Genomic DNA, 21073 nt, shown 5'->3' with positions numbered 1-21073 from the left:
CTACCTTTTGCTGAGTGCTATAACATGTCCCCTGCTGTGATAGGCTCTTTACATACTATTAGGAAGGGAGTATTAGCCTCAATTTATAGATTTGAAAAATAGAGCATAGTTCTTACATTTAAACCCAGGTTTGATTTCAATCCTGGGCTCTTTGTGCTATACTAATTTATTAATTGATAATAAAAAGTTTACATAGCAGGAAAGCCAATAATTTGCACAAAGTCCTTCTGGACTTGAAGAACCGAAAGAAAAGCACATGGTTGTTTGGAGAGAGCAACAGGAGTTGGTGCTTTATCTTAAGGAATGAATCTACCAAACCCAGAGAGTTTGATAAGTTGCCCATCCTGTTTTCGAGGGAGTTTCCTGCCCAAAGGCTGTGCCTTGGAGGGCGTTGCAGGTATAGGGGGAGACTCACTTACTCTTCCTCCTTCTGTCCGAAATTCAGACCCACGTTGCTCTTTCATTCCAACATCTCTTTAGATACCAAAATGAATTAGACTCTAATTTTAAATCCCTTTGGTGATGCTTGGGAAGAACTTTAACCTCCTTAATGGAGTTACCTTTCACCATGAAAGGGCAGTTTTTAAAAATAAATATTGTAACATTTTTTTGTAAAAGTTATGTAATAGACATAATAATATTTTGTGTACTAAATTTATATTGGCAATGGGCACAAGATGTGAAGGGCTTTTCAAGGCATGATAAACGATGTCTCCTTAATACTTAATCAATGAGGGGGTCGGGGGAGGACACTCAGGAAATTCAAACACGAGAGGGATAGGTCTGATATTTTATTTAGAATGAACTGTTTTTGAGGCTACATGGAGGCTGGATGGGGAAAGGGGTGGGGGAGGGGACTTGTAGCAGAGGGATCAATTTTTCTAGTAAAAGACGATGATGAGAGAGACGGAAAAAAAAGAGATTGAATCTGAAACATATTCAGAAGGCAGAATAAAGCATTTGTAACTAATAGGAAAGATGAGGGAGAGTCAAGTGGGTTCCTAGGTTTCTGGCTTGAGTAACTGAATGGTGTCACCAAGACAGGCAGGAGGAGAAGCTGGTTGGTTGGAGGAAGGAGGAGGAGGAAGGTGCAATGTGTCAAGTTTGGCATGGAGATTTCGTTACATTGGGTGAGATCCTCATAAGATAGGGATACTTGGTAAGTCAGGCCAAGAGGAGGTTTAGGAACCACTGTTGTGACAGAGTGTGGGAGGCGATGCCGCAATAGAGTGAGAATTGGGAAGCACTGTATCACTCCTGTGGTTTTGCTGAGACACAATGTCACTAACAATGATGATGATAATCTTCAACCTGGAACATTTCATACATTCGTGGTTGGCACAAGGCCTCCTAGGCATTGTTACATTTAACTTTTCTCAAAGCAATGTGAGTTATATCATCTGATATTCCCATTTTACAGATTTAGCAAATAACAGACCCCTAGGTCCTCTATGAAACAACTACATTTAATACAGTGAAGTTTTCACGGTATTTTATTTCCTCTTTACCCTGGAACAGTCTTTAGCACATAGAAAACACCTCATGCATGTTAGTTGAATAAATGGTGAAATCTCCATCTTACAGGATCACCCTTACCACAAATGATTTGGCTAACAGTCACGGGGAAAGTAGGGTGGAGGGATCCTTTTGGTAAAATGTTGCATTTTTGAAGGGTTGGAGACATAGATGTGGTTAGCATAGCAAAGTGATTTTTAACCTACTTCAGACTTCTTCAGGAAATCTGATCGATGCAATGAATCCTTTCCCTGCAAAAGGCACATTTAGGGGCATGACCAGCCCCAAACATGTGGAATAAAGCTGAGGTTCACTGATCCTGCCACAGGCTTAAGACATGCTTTGATATACACTTCTTCAAATTCTTTACACGATTCCTTCTAAATTTCCCTCACTTCTATTGCAAGAATAATTTCTCTTATCACCTATTACAGACAAATTTTGATGTAGCTGGAATTAAGCATTGGAGCATTTCTGAGGCATATATGTGATTTTTAATAGCAATTCAGATAGAAACAAATCTAAGTCCTTTTCTAATCTCCTCTTTAGAGTTTTTATAAAATCTTCAAACCGGCACATCCTGTACACTAAAAATATGGACAAATTGTGAACTCCTTCAGTAAATTGTTGATTAGCCATAAACGTCAATACATTTTTGTGTTTATTTCATAACATATCTATGAACCACTTCTTACAACCAAACTATGTGCTCAGGAAATATAAATCAATTTTACTATCAGGCTGAGAGAAATCTAATTAGGATGAGACTGTGCCACCAAAATTATTATATAATATACTACAAATTATCATCCAGTTAGTAGAAGTAGAAATTCATCATTGTTGCCTTGTCAGGATTTATCTAAAGTTAATGAACTCTTCATCAGTTAACTGTTTAAAAGACTACCAAAGGACTCTAGGAACTTTAAAAAATAATGAGCTGTAATTATTTCCCTATTTATTTGAGAGCCTGCTAAGTATACGGCGATGTGTCAATTCTTTATGTCTAGAGTAGTAAGGGGATTCTTGGTCATTTGTATGCGTGGAAGCTCAGAGCTGAAGGAAACCTTAGCAAGATTAGAATCCAAAAGTCATATTTTAAAGATGAGGTGCCTGGGTTGAAGAGGAATCAACAGACTTGCTCAAAATAGCACATTTAGAGGGTCTAACAAACTCAGGTCATAGGCACGTTAGAATCTGGGTTGAAATTCAAGCTCTACAATTGAGTGTATGACCTGGAAACTCATTTTTCTCATCTGTAACAAGGGATATTTTGAAAGGATAAAAGTGTGTCATTTTAATCAAATGCATAGCGTATTCTGGCACATAGTGAGTATCCAATCAATGATAATTATTTTATTCTGCTAGGAAAAGAGCAGAATTTGCACTGGGTCTCCCAACTTTCCAAGATTCTAGTCATAATCTCTTATTGCTTTAGAAATTAGCTTCCTGGTCTTCAACCAATTTGTAGCACTGGATAGCATAACTCCAATAACATTCATTTTTAAGGTCTCCTTTTGCCTTAAGGAAGCAGGGATTAGAGGCTTTTGTTGTTGTTTTCACTTGTTATACCTTTGTCACCTTCAATCAGTGCTCAGCAAATATGTGTTGAACAAAAGAATGAATTTCTCTACTGTGTCCACACCACACTCTCTGTTTGACCATGAGACTTTCAATAAAATCAGCATTTCTTCAGGACTTATTAAACTAGAAATGATGGAATGTTTGGAAATAAAATGAAACATCTGCATTCAAGAAGTGGAAAGGTTAACTAAAATGTGTTCCAGGTTCCAATACTATGAGACTCAGTTGACATGTTGGTGTCCATAACAGTAACAGAATCCGATGCTTTCTTTTACTCTTAAATCCTTAGATAAGTTTCAAATCCCAGCCCAGCTATTTGTTGGCTCTGTGACCTTGGGGGAATTTACAGAATCTTTCTGAGCTCAGTTCCTTGTATACAGGATTTTTCTCATAAAAGTTAAATGACTGATGCATTTCACCTGCTTAGCACAGTGCCTGGCATACAGTAAGTATCCATTAAATGAAAAGGTGGCTCCTACGGCCTGTGGCCTATTGTACGTGCTTGTGATTAGAAATGATGGACTTGAAAATCTGACTTAGTGGGTGCAGGTTCCAAACCTCAGCATATCACAGCTGTAATGCTTGACTTGATGTTTTCTGTCCTGAGAGATGAAGACTGATGGTGTTTCTCTCCTGTGGTAACATGAATGGAAACCCCTCTGCCTGCCCCAGTCACAGTCATTTAGCATCACTTATATGAGGAAAGAATCAATGCACAAAAATATTTCATTAACCAATGTTGCCTTTACACTTCCAAGCAGAGGGAAGGAAGGCATTAAAAAATACAGTTTCTCCCCGGCCTGCTTTTATGTTCACAGGAAGGAAGGAAGGAAGGAAAGAAGGAAGGAAGGAAGGAAGGAAGGAAGGAAGGAAGGAAGGAAGGAAGGAAAGAAAAAGAGTACACAAATATTGACAGGAGAAAATGCAATAGAATTCTATAAAATATTTTGATACTGAATGTTTTATGGAGACTAATGATTCAATTATAGCTTAATACTCATTGCCACAAGTGCTTTGTGTGTGTGTGTGTGTGTGTGTGTGTGTGTGTGTGTGTGTGTGGGTTGGGGGTGCCTCCTCTGGTGTACTTGTTCACATAAAGATAGCAGGTTTTCTGAGTCAGAAATAGTATGTTCACGCTTGCCTGCTGGACACTCTCCAACTCAGGGAACTGGCCCAGGCCAGATTCAGCTTCCCTCCTGGATGGGGCACCACAGCTTCCTTCCCTCCACATCAGCAAACCATTAGGAGTCTATCTACTGTGCCTGAAATAGTGACTTGCTTTCTCATTCCTAGTACAGGATTTGAAAACCACTGTGCAGTTCTCCAAAGATGCAAGTTTATTTTCAGAGAGTGGAATCATAGGCTCGAACGCATTACAGTTCTTAGTAGTGCACAACTTCAGGGGTTGAATAAAACCTTCATTTTGCGGAAACTGAGGCACAGAGGAGCAACTTGCTCAAATGCGCTGGGCAGAGTTGAGAGCACAGCATACTGAGTGGGGTGGAAGGAAAGTAATTTGGGAGATTACTGATTGAGAGCTCCTAGCATAGTTCTGGGGCCATTCATTCATCCATTTCATTTATTTATTCAACAGAACATGCACTCTGTGTCAAATAATGCAGGAAGTGGGGATTTGGGAGAATAAGACAAAGAAGGCTTCTGTCCTCTTGAGCTTGCAGTAGAGTAGGGGCTACGGATAACAAAGGAATCAACATTCTGAATTAGTTACAGATTTTTATTGGACTTATAGAGCAACTAAGTAGATTGCAAGATCATACGAAATGAGAAAGGAGCTCCTGCTCCTTTATCTCTCAAAAGATAACCGTGAAGACGTAGGTGAGGCCGACTTTGGGTAAGAATGTTTCAGGTGTTAGCAACTGCAAGTGAAAAGGTGGTGAAGTGGGAAAAGAAGGGCATGTGACGTGGCAGGTGGAGTGCCTTTGAAATAGAGTAATGGAGGCTGGAGGCTGGCAAAAGGTGAGAGAGAGAGGCTGGGTCTGGTCATGCAGATCACAGATTGTGCATTAAAAGCATGCTCAGTACATGGTAGATGACATTATTACTATCTCTGAGCTTCAATTTTCACTTGCAAAAGAAGGATAATACCCATCCTATCAAGGGTGATGGTGTCGATTAAAGCAGATGGTTGCTTATCACCCAGCGTGGCATTAGACATTCCATATGCAGAGTTTTCCTATCCTGTGCCTCATTTTTAAATTCATCTCCCAACAACCCCTCCCAACAGCCCCTGGGGAGCTGGGGTTTCCACAGTGGAGGCAGGTTAAGAAGAGAGGGCAGCATCCTCCCAAAGCTGCAGGATACCTGCTGGGAGGCGGGAGGTGGACAGGGAGAGAAGAGGACACCAAGTGACCTGATGGGTGTCGTGTGCACATTGCTGTTGGTTGGGGCCATGCTTGGATGGAAGAAACTCACCAAGGCGGTTTGCTCATATGAAAGCCCTATGCCTCTGTAGTTTAATCAAGTCCTGACATTTGAATTTCTAACTAATGTTTGGGAAATAACTTTTCAGAATCTCATAATATAGGACTTGTTCATTATGAATAGAAATAATTATTTTGCTAGAATGATTAGCATGCCCAAGAATAACTATAGACTTTTCCCCTATTTTTACTTTTAGATAAATGTCAAATATCTTCCTTAAGGCGCATTTAATTTCTTTTTTTTTCTTAAAATTCATTAAAAAGTGGTAAAATATGATGAAGTTTCAGGGAAATAATGAAAAATGGCACAAAAAGGAAGCCAAGTTAACCTGACAGAGAAAATTTTCTCAGCAGTGATACAGTCACCAAAGAAATAAAAGCGATTAATACTAATTTCATCTCAGGGAGACCAGCGGCAAGTGGTGGTGTTTCTCCCAGAAACTTCTGGAATGAAATGGTTATCCATACTGAATGGGGGCCCTTCACGGTTAAATGGGCACCCGGGCTCTGACCGCAGGTGGTCTGGAGACAGGCCTGGCTATGCAGAGAGTGACTTTGTATGGGGCGCTTCACCTACCTGGGGAGCTGGGGTTTCCTCAGCTCTGACGTGAGACTACTAAGTAGATTTTACCTCAGGTAAAATTGAGATTGCACGAGATGATATGTAGGATAGCAGGCACTGTCACGTGATTGGGACCTGGTAGGGACCCTCAGTGAAAGAGATGGGTCTCCTTCCTTCCTTTCCTTTCCTCAGGTAAAGAGAGCTTGGTTGAGTGGTGTCTGGATTCAGGACCCTCAACTCCTGACTCTTCTGCCTACCTATAGACACACTCAGCAGACAGCTGCAGGCAAGGTCTCTGTATCTGCTTCTCTGGGTTGCTGGCCAGGCCTAATGGAGCAAGTTAAACTGATCACACAGGGTGCTCGTGCCTCACTTTGACCAGAATAGAAAGTCCTGGGGTCTTTCATATCACTTTTCAAATCATAACAGCTTCTTGGAGGGCCACAGAAAACTCCGTTAAGCCAACCTCGGTCCTCTGCTGTGTTTAGAAAAACAGCAGTTGTCCTCTGACATGCAGTGAGGTAGGGCTTTCATGCTGGAACCTTTTAAAAGTTTCTGCCTCCCCAATATATGCCTGTCATTCGTCTAGAACAAAAAGTGGATGAACAGTCTCTAGTCACTTCCCCCAAGCCTCACAGCCAATCTTACCACTCACATAATTAGGAAAAGTAAACACAAGACAAACTATGATAAAATAGAGAATGGAGGAAAAAGGGTTCATGTCAATGGCTGGTGCAAAGCTGAGCTAATCCCACAGCCCCCTTACCCTGCACGCATTTCTGGGGAGAGCTGCTCTTAGAGGGATTTTTTCTGAGAAATAAAAAATAAAAAAAAGAAAGAAAAGTCATTGGAATGATGTCATCTCTATGTTACCAGGAAAGAGCCACTTAAATCAAAGGAACAATATGTCTACATTTATAGAAATAGAGGAAAAACTCTGCCATAGCCACGATGTACTTCTCTTGCCTATTCCAAGCCTGCCCTGTGGGAGACATATGGCCAGTTACGTGAGCCAAATCGGTATCTAACCAAGAAAAGCCTCATCAGCAAATCATTCTCTTAAATGGGACAGAAGCCTTCAGCCTCTGTGGTAACAGGCTCTTGGGAAGACAGGGTTCTTTGTATTTTGAGTGCTACACAGAAAATCTGGGTTTCTCAGTTCTGGTCCACACTCCATTACACACTTTAATGAACTGTATTAAAATTCTCAAAAGAAGCCTTAAGATAAAAAAGCTGCTGATTGTGTTTATTTACCTTTAAAGTTCTTTAGCTGTTGACATCACTGCAACATGTTTGCTTTGTTTACCGAGAGATCCTTATATAATATCAAAAGATTTGTTAATGCAACTGTTGTCTAGAAGGAACAGCGACTTTCCGCCTCACTGGAGAAAGGACCTGATGGGATAAAGGGGCTGAGTGCCAGCAAGTGTCTGGCTGTGTGACTCTGGGAAAATTCTTTTACCTCCTCCACAGTGAAAGGATTAGCTTTGATGATATCCATGATTGTTTTCAATGGCAACTTTAAATATTTCTGTGACTCTAAAGACATTTTTCAGTGTAACCATCCAGGAGGTAATAGAGACATCTAGTTGACTTACCTGATTGTCTACTTTCGGTGCAATTAAAAACTGAAGTCTTAACTCAAGAGAGATGCTCTTCAAGCATAAGATGTGGCACTGGAGAGTCAAGCCAGATGACTGGTCTAAAAGAGCTCCTGATCCAGAGCAAGTTATCCCGAAGTCCAGGGTCCTGCGTTTGTTTGGTGGGGTCGGTCTTCCCATGAAAGGAGTCCATTACCAGTCAACCACATAGCACCCCCCAGACGTTTTAAACAGGGGAGTGCAAAAATAGCTTGTGTCATTTTAGGTAAAGACATTGTCTTATGCCATAGTAACTACTTGTAAATACCAAGGGACACCCACTAGGCCTCATATGTAGAATCTGGTTATTTTTTTCCCTACTTTCCCCCAATTCAATCCTCTGATCTTTCATTAATTTTTCTGTTTTAAACATCTGGCTAGCCTTTCCCACTGTCTTTAGCTATGCCTGAGCTTCTCAACCTCATTGCTGTTGACATTTTAGGCTACATCGTTCTTTGTTGTGGGTGCTGACCTGTGCATTATATGATGTTTAGCAGCATCCCTGGCCTCTAGTTACTAGCATCCAATAGTGTACCACCGTCCTCAATATGACAGTCAAAAATGTCTCCAGACATTGCCAAAAGTCCCTGAGGGGACAAAATCACTCTGGGTTGAGAACCCACTAGTCTATGCTTTATCTTGTTTGGAATTCTGAATTTTAATTCCTGAGTATAAGACCAGTGCTAAATCCTGAAGTGCTCAGAAATTACTACCCTGTTGTTATTATTCTTAACATTTACATGAGATTTCACAATTTATCAAGTGTTTTTCCCACATTCTCTTTGGAGAGTAATGCCTGGCATCTCATTGTCTAGAACAGGTTAGAAAAGAGAAACATCTTTTCTGGGGCGGTCCCTATATCCTGTTTCACTCTGCTTGGGATCCTGCATGCTTGACAAAAGAGGTCTTGCCGTGAGGAAGATGTATTTAGGACAAGTCAGGCATTGTGTAAATGAAATCTGGCTGTTTTAGAGTGAGCGAGAGAGAGAGAGAGAGAGAGAGAGAGAGAGAGAGAGAGAGAGAGAGAGAGAGAGAGAGATGCTTAGATGCTTAATCACCTTGAAATGGTATCTTCTCTCCATGTCTGCTGGCAGGATCTACACACCTCTCTGTGTGTACACAGGGCCACACGTGTACACGATGTACAGACAGGTAACTTCAACAAAGCCACCCAAACTCCCTGAGCCCTTTGACTCTTTAAAGACGTTCTGAAAATGGCAATCTTCAGCCTATACTGGACTGCTGCAGTTTAATCACGCTGCACTAACTGAAACCAGATGGCATTTTTGAGAAAGGAAAACGAGCATTTTCCCCACACTTCCATTTCCTCCTACCCCAGCTTACCTGCTTAAGAATTTCAGCGGCTGTTTCATGTGAACAATCAAATATCACGTAAAACTCCTTGCCCTTCTTCATCTCCTTGAGTAAAGGCTTGGCGTCTTTATTCCCAGAAGGCAGCTGGCGGATTTTGATTTTGATGTTATATCTGGAGGGAGCTTTGATGAGCTCTTGCAGGCGAATTAGACCTAGAAAATGACATCCAATCATGCAACAGATTGCTCTGTGGAAAGAATATTTGTTTATTGCCATTTACAATCAAACCCATATCATTCCCAAAATGTATCAAGAGGCCTCCTACCTAAAGGTTACGCTATTGACTTCTCATTTGTCATTCCTCTTTCTGTGGCAAATTATACTGTATTTGCCTTTTGTGGGTAATGTGTGGCTGGGAAGTACAATTTTCCCAAGTGCATTTTGAATTTATTTGGAATGCAGTTGTCCTCTCCAGCTTGCAACCAACACCTCAAATGTTTAACAAATTAAGTCTGTATCTATAAGACTTTTGTGAATAAAAAGTTGCTTTAAGTTTCCAAAGGTGCTCAATGAAATATATTTATATCTGTATATCTATATCTATATCTATATCTATATCTATATCTATATCTATATCTATATCTGTCTACCCAAAACAATAGAATACTAGAATCCCTTGGGGCTCTAAACCCCTGTATGTCTTTCATCAAGTATTTGTATATATTTAGCATACTGTTTACCAGCTAATTAGTTGTGCTGCTCTATATGATCTTCCAGTTCCTTCTGTATAAACAATTTATAAATAGCTCATTCTCTTTCTAATATGATGGCACGTTGAGTTGGAAAATTCTGTCTTGATTTAAAAAAAAAAGAGAGAGAGAACATAGAATTTTTAGAGATTATGATGATAAAAAACAAATTCTTTCAAAATCTACCATTGGGAATTGTAGGAAAGTGTATAGAGCCAACTAACTTGACGGAGAATGTTTGATTTGCCACAAGTATGAATCTCCTGAGCTGCGCCATTTTTTAACAGAAGTACTTTGCGAGGGCAAGACAAACAGCTCCATAAAGCCTCCGTCTCATTTCCCCTGACGTTAGTGGCGCTTGCTACACTGCGTGATGTTGGCTCTCAGTCAACAACTCCCATCACACTGGAAAATTGACTTATTTTTCTTTTTATTACACAGTTCTGTGACTTCAGGATTTGTCAGCTTTAAGTAATCAATAGGAAATATTAAGCTTTATTAATATTCGGATGGAAATTATAGTAGGCACCGTGCAAGATACAGCATGGATACCAGCTACCTCTGGACTTAATGCATTTCTTTCATTTTCTTGTTTTATTTATTTTGTCTTCCCCCTCCCCCGCAGAGGCCACATTTGGGTGGCTCACATGTTAAAATATTTCTCTAATGCTATGCATAGGTTTGGTTCTGATATACAGTAAATTTGCAGTTAAGTTACTCTTCAGAGTCCAATAGCAGGGAGCAAGGAAGGGAGAAGTTGGAGAACTATATCAAAATGTAGCACTCATTATTATTTTTAATGTTTTAACATGAAAATAGAAAGTGTTAGAATGATAGCCTTCCTGGACTCTCGCTTCCTTTCAACTCAGTCAACATGGTTGAAGACTCTAAATTATCAATAAAGAGCTCACTTGCCCTCTTCCAGAATTACTTGTCCTGAGCCACTGATAAGTATGAAAAATGGAAGAAAACCGAGCAGAGGGACTTGTATATTTGTTGATTCTCACAATAATCCTAGGAAACCAGCATTGTTATGTTCTTTATTTCAAACAAGGAAACCAAGACTCAGAGCAATTTAGTACATAACTTACTGAGGGTTGTGAAGATAGGAGGAGCCATGGATTCAAATCGTTGTCTTTGAGTCCAGCCCTCCATCTTTCCCCTTCACCATCCTGCTTTACAAATAGAAATTGTTGGTGCCGAGAGACTAGGTATGGTTTTGGATTATTTGCTGAGATGGGGGAAAATTTAAAACAGGGACCCATTCTTCTTTGTTGTTTACTTCAGGCTGCTTGTGTCTCTCTCCTGCTTTTTTCCTGTCACCCTCCCTCCTGTTTTGCAGTTGCATACACTTTTTTTTTTTTTTTTTTTTTAACTTGAGCATGACCACAAGAGAGCTCAATATTGTCTTTAAATAAAATGGGGAAAAAATGTGAGAAGTGCACTTCCTATGCTGCAATGAACAGCTCTTTTGTTCTTTGAGGAATGGAGTGTGAATCTTAAAGTGTGTCTTCCTTATCATGATGACTTACACGCATGTTTATGGTGTTTACAGTTGAATACATTTTCTCACTTCATTCATTCATTTTTATAGAATAACATTTCCTGGATGTTCATTTTATGCCAGCCACTGGGGGTGTGACTTAAACACATCTTGCTTTGAGGTCCTCACAGCTCCATAGAAGGAATTTATACTTTTTTTTTTTTTAGGAATTTATACCATTAATCTCTCATGATGTGGGTGTCGCATAAGTTACTATTAATTTTATAAATTATGAGCTGAGGCTGACGGAGGTTGGAACAACTTGCTGAAGGTTATGGTGAGGCCGTTAAATGGCAGATTGAGGGCTTAATGCCAGGTCAACCTTTTGACTCCCAATCTAGGGCTCTTTCCACCAAATCAGTGGCCTCTTCTGACTTTTAGATTTCAGATCAACTGAACAACTGACTGAATCACTAACTAACTAACTTTATTTTTAAAAAATGACTGCGGAAATAAGCAGAGAAAAAAAGTGGATCAACATAAAGCCTTCAACCTTTATTTGGCAAATGCGTCCATTAACAAATACCACTCTTTCTCAAAAAAAAAGAAAAAAAAAAGAAAAAAAAAGACCATGCACTTTCACAATTGTTTTATAAAAGAAAGTTATTTTAATACCAATAGAGGAGAAAGGACAAAGACTCACTACAAAGACCAGTTTCTAATTGGACTCAATTTATCTAAATTTATCTTTGGGAAAACTAACTAGTAAGCCCCTAATGTCCTCATTTTGTCTGCATACAGATGAATGGCCCTCAGTCAGGGAGGGGAGCAGCAGATTTAAAGGTTACTGACCCACATTGTGGTAAGAACAATGAGCAAGGAACAGTGAAGTTTACATTTCTCTTTTCAAGCAATTGTTTCCTTCAAAACCTTTCTGCCTTCATTAGCAAACGTTGTAGAATCCATAATTCAAAGGCTTTTTAAAATTTTCTCTCCCCCCCCTTTTTTTCCCACAGAATTGACAGAAAGCTTTCCCTTTATTTGTATTCTGCAGCAATCTATTCAGCATTTACACCTCATTGTAAAGGACAGTTAGAAATTCTTTGCTACACGAATAATTTCTTCAGGGAAAGAAAATCGATGTGGGCACACTCCTGACTTGGCTCAGGGTCTCCAATGTTTGGAAGCCAGCCCTGACTGCGCGTGCCAGCGCTCCCGGCATGGACGCCAGTTACAGAGAGCAAAGGTGCACACAAAGCTGATAACGGTGATGGTTTTCCTAGCCCACGGTGGGACTTTAAAAATAAAATGCAGATAGGGAGACAACCAACAAACCGAACTGAGGGACATTCTGCAGTAAAACCCATCTGTGCTCTTTAAAAATATCAAGGTCATGAAAGACCAAGGAAGGCTGAACTGTTTTAGACCAAAGGGGAGACTAAAAGGACATGACAACGAAATGCAATGAGTGATCCTATGTGCCAAACAATGCTGTAAGGACAGTTATTGGGATAATCAGAGAAAGTAGAAATATCTATCTATCTATCTATCTATCTATCTATCTATCTATCTATCGAGAAAGTGTGTATATATGTGATCAAGTTCTGTTTATTTTAGAAGCATATTGACAGGACCAGATCCAGCACAAGTTTTGTCTATGTGTGTGATCAAGCTGACCCAGCAATCTCAATCAGCCTTTCCCTGTGAGGAGAGAGTGTGAAGACAGCGTGGGCACAGATCACTCTTCCATAAGGGTGGGGGTGGGGTAAATTGTCTCTGGGTCCCCCTGGGCAGGTGAAAAAGGCCAGAGGACTTATAATTTTATGATACTCTTGGCCGCGAGCACTCCAAGTGGGCTCTCTCTGTGCCTAGAACAAAGCCACGTTCTGGAGGGGAAGCCAATGCCCTCTGGTCACTAGAAAGCCTCCATATGTTTAAACAGAACTTGCCATGAGGCACTCAGGTCAGCCAGCACCAGCTTCACATTTATATGTGATAACAGTATTGTATCAGTGTTAAGTTTCCTGTGTTTGATAATTGTCATATGGTTATAACAAGGAAAGTCCTTGTTCTTAGGATACACCCTAATTTATTTAGGGGTAAAAAGGTCATAATGTCTGCCACTTACTTTCAAATGGTTCAACAATACTGCTATTTACTTATTATTATGGTTGTTGTAGTTGTTTTTATATTAAGAGAATCATAGTGCAAATGTAGCCAAATGATTACTGCTGAACTTAGATGAAGGGTATATAGGAGTTCATTGTACATTTCTTGCAACTTTCCTCTAAGCTCAAATCATTCTAAATGAAAAGATAAAAACATACAGCTATGAAATAATATAAGAGCCTCCTTCCTCCACTCCCACCTCCAGGAATGCAACTGGAAACCACACCTTTGGGGCCTGCTAATTTCACATGTGTTTGAGCTGGGCTCTGCATATAGAGATAACTTTTAAAAATGTCCAAATGGCCAATGCTAAACTCTTGTTTTGGCCACTTATCTACTGTGCACTCACATATGACAAAGAAAAAATGCTGATTTGCATGTACATCGAGTGACTCTGGGAACAGAGGGAGCATATGGAGGAGAAAAAAAAGAATCTGCTACTTTCAGTGGGCGTTTAACATTTCCTGTGACTTCTCCTTAAATAATAATACACTTTGCTGTTTACATTGCCCCTTTTTATGAAGTATGCGGTGTGCCTTATAAATAGCTCACTAAACCTCAGAATATAACTCTGAAGTAGATAGGTGTCAGTGCTGTTTTACAGTAAAGAAAGTGAGGCAGAGTGAGGTTAATTGTTTGGATTGGCCCTGAAAATGAGTCACATATTCCAGGAATTGGAAGGGACCTTAAGGGTCAAACCCCTGCGTGATGCATGAATCCCTGCTAGGCAGTTGCTGCTGCACACCTCTCCGTTTGAGAAATTATCTTCCTCATGTTGCAGCCCAATCCATTTCTGGATGGCTTTAGTTATAGTTAATGAGCATCAGTTCAAAAGAAAAGTGCCTAGGTTTTCTTGACTCTTAATCTAATCCCCTGTTCACTAAACCACACCAATTGGTTTGATGCCATAAAAATGAATGTAATAAGCCATTGGGACCCAAAGATAAATCACACATTTTAAATGTTAATTTCATCTTCATTTGAACTTAGAAACATGCAAAATGGTATTTCACAAACTTGTTGGTATATTCATATACTCAAATCTAATAAGATTCTTAGGGGGATCTCTGTACCCTCCAGATGGGAGGAAGAATCAGAACTGAAAAATGGAAATGTCTGAGTGATTTACCTGGGGAAATACAGTACTTTTAAGTACAGATCTTCATACATGTGCTTAAAAAGAAAAAAAAAAAAAAATCCTTCAAAGAAAGCCTATACTTCCCAAAAGAAAAAAATGTGTCCCTTGTTTGCAAAAAAAGAATCTAGTCAAAATATTTGAGATTACCTGTGTTGCAGTGAGCTCTATCAGTATATTTTAATCCTGAATTCTGACTAATATCAATGGTAGTTAAAACTAATTACCTGGCATGCAATATCTGAAGTGGTTTCCTTAACAGGATTCTGAAAATTTGAATAGGGTTCTGGTCAGGAGACTGGAGTGGGTAAACATGAAGGGAAAAAGAGTGAGAGCAGAGACCAAGAAAAATTATAATTTATATCTTGTTGGTACTAAGTGCCAAGGATTTTCTATTCCTCAGCTCTTTCAGGTGGAATTGTGGGAAGGTATGTGGTAGGCGTGTTTTGTAGCATGACTGGTTATAACTACACAGTGTGGTGAGTTGCTGACAGTGAAAAGATTCCACTACTTTTTATTCAGCACTGATCATATACAGAATATCTTTCATTTGCGGGTTGGTCATCTACATCAAAATGTTAATTTTCTTCTAGTCCAAATTGTAGGCCTCTGTCAAGATTCCTGTTTCTGAACAGTATATTTTATCTGTTTTCTATGGGAAAATGGAGGGAAATATAATAAACATAACAAATTAAAGTCTCGTTTAAATACAGCCATAAGAGCAGCTATTTCACTTATTCACAGAATGGTCAAGCATATTAAATGGTTTAATTATACAAAGTAGTTAGAACAGTGCAAGGCACACGGTGCTCAAGAATTTAGTTATCGTGATGTTTGTGTTTATTTCCCTTGTGTTCTCTCCCTGGATTTATTGTTTCTTTCAATCACTGCATTTTTATGGATGTTGATCTCATTTCAAATTAATCCTTACTGTAAAGCTTTGAGACTATTTTTCAAGTGAGAGCTAATAGCTCTGTATTGTAACCTGTATGTTAGAAATCCTGGGGTTCCAATGTGTTGAGAAAAATGACTTAAGGCAACCCTGGATGGAACCAAAACAAAACAAAACAAAAATACTTACGAGCTATCTGTTATGAACTCAGGGCGAGAGGCTTCTGGCTGGACTGCATTTGCTTGGTGGCCTCATCTAGTCCCATTAACATGCTGAGGACTCTCAAATTTGTGTCTCCAGCCCTATCACATTCTTGAACTATTACAGACTTACATAGCAACTGACTACTTGTCACCTCCATTTGGATGTCGAGCAGACATCCCAAACTCAAACTTAACATGTTTGTGACCCAACTCTTGATACCATCCTTAGTCCTCCAAACTAGCTCCATCCTTTGGGTCAGTCAAGTCATCTTTAACTCTTCTCTCTCTCTCTCTCTCTCTCTCTCCCTCCCTCCCTCCCTCCCTCTCCTTCCACTCCTTCAGAGCATTATGCCAACTCAACAGTCAAAATATTTCCTGAATCTGACCCTTTCTTACTTCTCTACTGCTATACCTTCATCTCTTGCTTTGATTTCTCCAGAAGCCACCTGATTTTACCCTTGCCTTCCTGTATAATCAATACAACAGCCAGAGTGGTCTTTTTGTGATGTAATCTGATCACCTCACTCCTCTGCTGAAAGCTCCAATGGCTTCCCATCTCATGAGGAGCCGCAGCTCTTCCGGGGGCCTACAAAGCCCTTGCTGATCTACAGGCTCTCCTCTCTGACCTACTCTCCCACCACCCTTCCCCTCACTCTGATCCAACTACACTGGCCTTTTTGTTTGTTGTAAGTAAAGGTTTATTGAAACACGTCAAACTTATTCACTTCCCTGTTGCCTGTGGCTGCCTTTTTGCTACCTCAGCAGAGTAGAGTAGTTGTGATTGAGACCTTGGGGCTCAGAAAGCTTAAGCTGTATACCATCTGGCCTTTAGAGAAAAGGAGTTTGCTGGGCCCTGTTCTACAGAAACGGCTGTGGCTGCATTTCACTAACTTTGGCCTTGAGAAAACCACACTGCATCCAGTGCTCAGCTTCTCAGCTCTTTTGATGCCTGTAAAGGAATAGAAGGCAGGCTTCCACCAGGGGTCTAATGAAGCAGAGGGGGTGACCAATGAGTAGCAATTTCTCATTGCCTAGTGTCACTTCTAATGGAGGAATCAGAGAAAAGTAGGTGACTGTTGGAAAGAACATTCAAGCAACAGAGAGAAGGAGAGAGAGAGAGATGAAGCGAGACAAAACTTTACTCCCCCCCAACAGGTCTCAAGGATCTTTCTACATTTTCACTTCCAGAGGACAGAATCCTGCTGGCTAGTATTTAGTGAATTGAATTTCGATGTCCTTAGAGAGAGGCACAAGGCTCCCATTGACTTCAATGGGAGTCTTGGGCCATTTGATCCCACAGGCATCTGTGCTGGATTCAGGCTATTTCACAAACTCCTAAACAAATCTCAGTAAAGTGCTGTTTAATGGGCACTTAATCCTGGTGTGAGGGTGGGTGGAGAGCACACCTAAGTCGTTTCCTTTCCTTCAGGTTTACTAAGTTTTCTCCTTTTTATGGCTTAATAATTACTGCAACCAAAACCCTGAGGCAGTACTAAACCCACTCAAAGTCAAAGGTGTCCCTTTTATTGATCTCAGTTGATCTGTTTACTCTCTGGGCTCCGATTTAATGCCTCAATTGATTATTCATTTACATTTTTAATGTCTTTGTGGGAAAATTCATTTTAACATGAATCATCTTTAACTTAATGGGCAATATACAATCTCATTTTGGATTTTCCATTTCAACAAGTATTTATTGAGCAACTGAGCTCACATGAACGTAACAGGGATGGAAAGGACAATTCAGTTTCTTGCAAAAGATGATGGTAATGATAGTTTGATATTCCTCCTGTGCAAGATGGCCAACACTTATGGGTGCTCGCCTGAAATCAGAACAGTAATTAGGACATTGATTTTTGAGTCATGTTTTTACAAATTATATTTTGTCCAAATACAATTTGAAATTTACTGCAGTTATGCTCACACCTTTAGTTGCGCTCTTTCTTAAATGAAATCCAGAAGTTTCAGTATTATTTATTGATTTGTCTTCCTTTTAGGTAGTCCTGCTTTGCTGGAGATTATGGAAACAGTGTCAGAAAACTATATTATAGTGTGCACTACATAATGAGGAATAGTATGGTTTTATCAGCTCAAAGAATCCTCTATTTACAAAGATAGATAACGTGGACGATCTAACTGCACTTACATTTACAATATAATATTCTATCTCAAGGGTCTTTATATATGCTTGTGGAGTTCATCTGATAATATGCTCTTTCTTCACTGTAAGCAAGTGAAGCTCTAAAACTATGACTGCCTGGGGCTTATCCTTCCCAGTAGGGCTGTTTTGAATATAATATTTATAAATTATATGTCCAATCACCTACCTTTACTTCTTCCTAAAATGGAATGAAGTGTAAGAAAATGCGTAAATGCATATTTCCAGCCAGAATAGTCACTTTTATCTGACAGTTTAGAATGGAACCAGAATTCAGTGCAAGTAGAAAAGGTTCAGTATTCATTCTCTGGGGAGCAGTGAGTGCTAGTGTTTGGGGAAAAGGACGGTGAAAAATCAAATACTGTTTAAGAGTTTAAATGTACATTATTTTATTAATTTTCACTATTTTTATTAGTCTTACTACCAAATGTGTATACCAAAGAAAGGAAATAATTTCCATTCTTGGAGAAAAAATATTCAGAAAGTAAACACAGTCACCCCTCTGTACCCATGCAGAATTGGTCCAGGACCCCCACGGACACCAAAACCCACAGATGCTCACGTCCTTTACGTAAAATGGTGTAGAACAATCCATACAGTTGGCCCTGCACATCGTGGATTCCCAATAGCAGGTCAAAAATACTGTTTTAGGTCCACGGTTGGTTGAATCCACGGATGCAAAATCCAGAATATGGAGGGCCAACTGTGTATTTGTTGAAAAAATTCCACATATAAATGGATCCAGGCAGTTCAAACCCATGTTGTTCAACGGCCAATTGTAATATTATTTTTTCCACATGTAATTATTAAGCACATTCCTATATGTCAGGATTGTGTTAGGTAGCAGATTATAAAAGTAAATAAGATAAAATTCCATTTTTTTGAGGAATTTCTAGGCTCATAGACATGTAAACAGATAATTGAAAATTTTGATATAATGGTTATATTTACAAAGTAATTTTGAACCCTATAGTGGTCTCAGAGATCTTTAAGGAAGAAATGAGATTTGAGTGTAATCATGAAGAATGAAGGAACTCACCACCTTGGGGGCTGTGGAGGATCATCCCAAGGGAGGGGCCATCCTCCTAAAAGAAGAGTTGGGATGAACTTGGGGGCATCTAAACAAATGCAGAATCTTCATAATAGCTGATGTGAGACCATAAAGAACATAGAGAAACTAGTTCCTGGGTTAATGAAGACAAAAGGGCTAGATGGCGAATAATTTTAAATTAGGAGAACTTGCACTTTATTATGTGGACAATGAAGAGTCACCAGCAGAATTTAAACTGAATAAAAGCGGGTCTGAACTCTGACAAACCTCACAATGTAACCAGAGGCAAAGGGGGAAGGTGCCATTAAAAGGACCTTCAGCGGGGGAAATGTCTAGGGAGAGCAAGGCGCTGAGCACCCCATTTCTGTCCTTCGCCCTGAAACAGACAGGTGGACAATGCAAATTTTATTAAGTCAGGGCTCATGGCTGGAGGGTCATCATCCCTCTTCCAAGAAATGGTCAGCTTTATTGATCTAACCTCTAACTGGATCCCCCTTAATTAACCTTCTTTAGCAACGTTTCTAGACGTTTATCCTGCTACTTACCAAGCTAGAATCATACTTTGTGGCCATTTTTAAACTTTCTCTGTATTATTTCAGGAATGGAGTCCAGGGCCCAGTCTTAATAGAATTGGGTAGATGAAATGACATCTTTAATATTCTGATTGGATTACAATATATATCAAAAAGGCAATATTTCTTTAAAATATCCTCCCAAGTTTGATAATGGAAGGATCAACTCACCAAAAGGAACTGGAATTAGCTAGACATGCATTTCTAAGTGAGAACACTCCATCAGCTTCATTTTCATGCACTCCACCTGATGAGCTCATGACTATGGAACACTTCGGTTCCTTTGGTTCAGACCACACGTGGCCAGGGGAGGCCTTGTGTGAGTCCCATACCTGTGCTGTCTTCATAGACCACAGTCACTGTTTTCCAGTTGTAGTAGAGGACCAGATCCAGGACTGCCCTGCTGAGAGCCGCGTAATCTGGGTAGAGGTTGATGTAAAATAAGTCTTTGTTGTCCACCGAGGGGTGTTTCCAGCGGGTCTGTATGTGCGGAACTTCAAGAGCATTGCAAATAGACTGCACGGCACTGACAGAAGAACTATGGGAAGGGCCAAAGACAGCAGCCACACCAAGAGCCAGCTGGTCACACGCTGATGCCCAACGACAAGGAGGGGGTGGGAAGAGAGGGCAGGAAGGGGAAAGAGAAAGAGAGTTCTGTGAATGTAATCGTTCCTTCCATGATTCTTTTTTTCATTTGCACTATTGCAAACTTTCCTCTTCTCTCCCCCTGCATGCATAACCCAACTCCCAGAATTCCTCAGATACTAATATACTGAGAGATGTCAATGTGAAACGGATTAGCAACACACCACAGGGCCAACTCCCTGCAAATAAAAATGAGTTGCATGTCTCACTTCATTACCTTTAATCAGATGGAGTCTAAATCCCTTGCTTGGTATGGTGTTAACCCAGGGGCGCTCAGAGCTACTCTACCAGCCATTTGGTAAGTGAGCGCCATGTGAATGAAGTTTTGTTACATGGCAGGCTAGCAGTGCAGATATTAATGTGGTCACAGAATTCAGAAGACTCCCTGCGTGACTGCAGAATGCTTTAGATCCTGTCTTCCCAAACTTCGAAAGAAGTTCCAGGCTATTGAAAAACTGCTAAAGAATGTTAAGTGACTCTGATACCTAATTAATTACAGAATAATATAATAGCATAGCTTAACGGGATCCTAGAAGACATTTTGTCTAACCTACTAATATCATAGACAATGGAGTATGTCAGGGCCACTGGATAATGGCAGAGCTGTACCAGAGCCCAGGGACCTTGCTCAAGGTCAGGCCACTCTCTAACTCAATATCAGTCAATGTGTAGCCTAACAAAATCAAGTCAACATGTATTTAAAAATTAGCTTATAACATTTATTTATTTTTCTCATTGTAAGATTATATACACTTATTGAGAGAAATTAGAATATTTAAAAGTGTAAGGAAATAAAAAAGGCTGTGTAATTCCATCATCTTGAGATAATATCTATTGATATTTTTGGGTTCTGATTTATTTAAAAAATGAATTATATAGTTTGATGCATTGTTTGCTTTATTTCACACTAAATGTAACACTAGAGCACGCCTTTTACCCCAAGTCACTACAAATTCTTCAAAA

General features: G+C 39.8%; 1 protein-coding gene across 10 annotated transcripts in view; it reads right to left on the bottom strand.

Moving 5' to 3' along the window:
- Window positions 1-21073, bottom strand: part of GRIK1 (glutamate ionotropic receptor kainate type subunit 1) — a 358341-nt gene that overhangs the window by 120029 nt on the left and 217239 nt on the right. For all 10 annotated transcript variants that reach the window (XR_012494071.1, XM_074326222.1, XM_019729910.2 and 7 more), the window contains exons 3-4: window positions 19798-20055; window positions 9084-9265 (exon numbers count right to left, since the gene is read on the bottom strand). Coding sequence is in view for 9 of the 10 variants with exons in the window: in XM_074326222.1 (XP_074182323.1) it covers window positions 9084-9265; window positions 19798-20055 (440 nt within the window). In the remaining variant the exon portion in view is untranslated. The remainder of the gene's footprint in view (window positions 1-9083; window positions 9266-19797; window positions 20056-21073) is intronic.

The sequence above is a fragment of the Rhinolophus sinicus genome, linkage group LG01 (assembly GCF_036562045.2).
Source record: "Rhinolophus sinicus isolate RSC01 linkage group LG01, ASM3656204v1, whole genome shotgun sequence".
Lineage (NCBI taxonomy): Eukaryota > Metazoa > Chordata > Mammalia > Chiroptera > Rhinolophidae > Rhinolophus > Rhinolophus sinicus.
The sequence above is the reverse complement of the archived record's forward strand: the minus strand, read 5'-3'. Positions and strand labels throughout refer to the sequence as shown.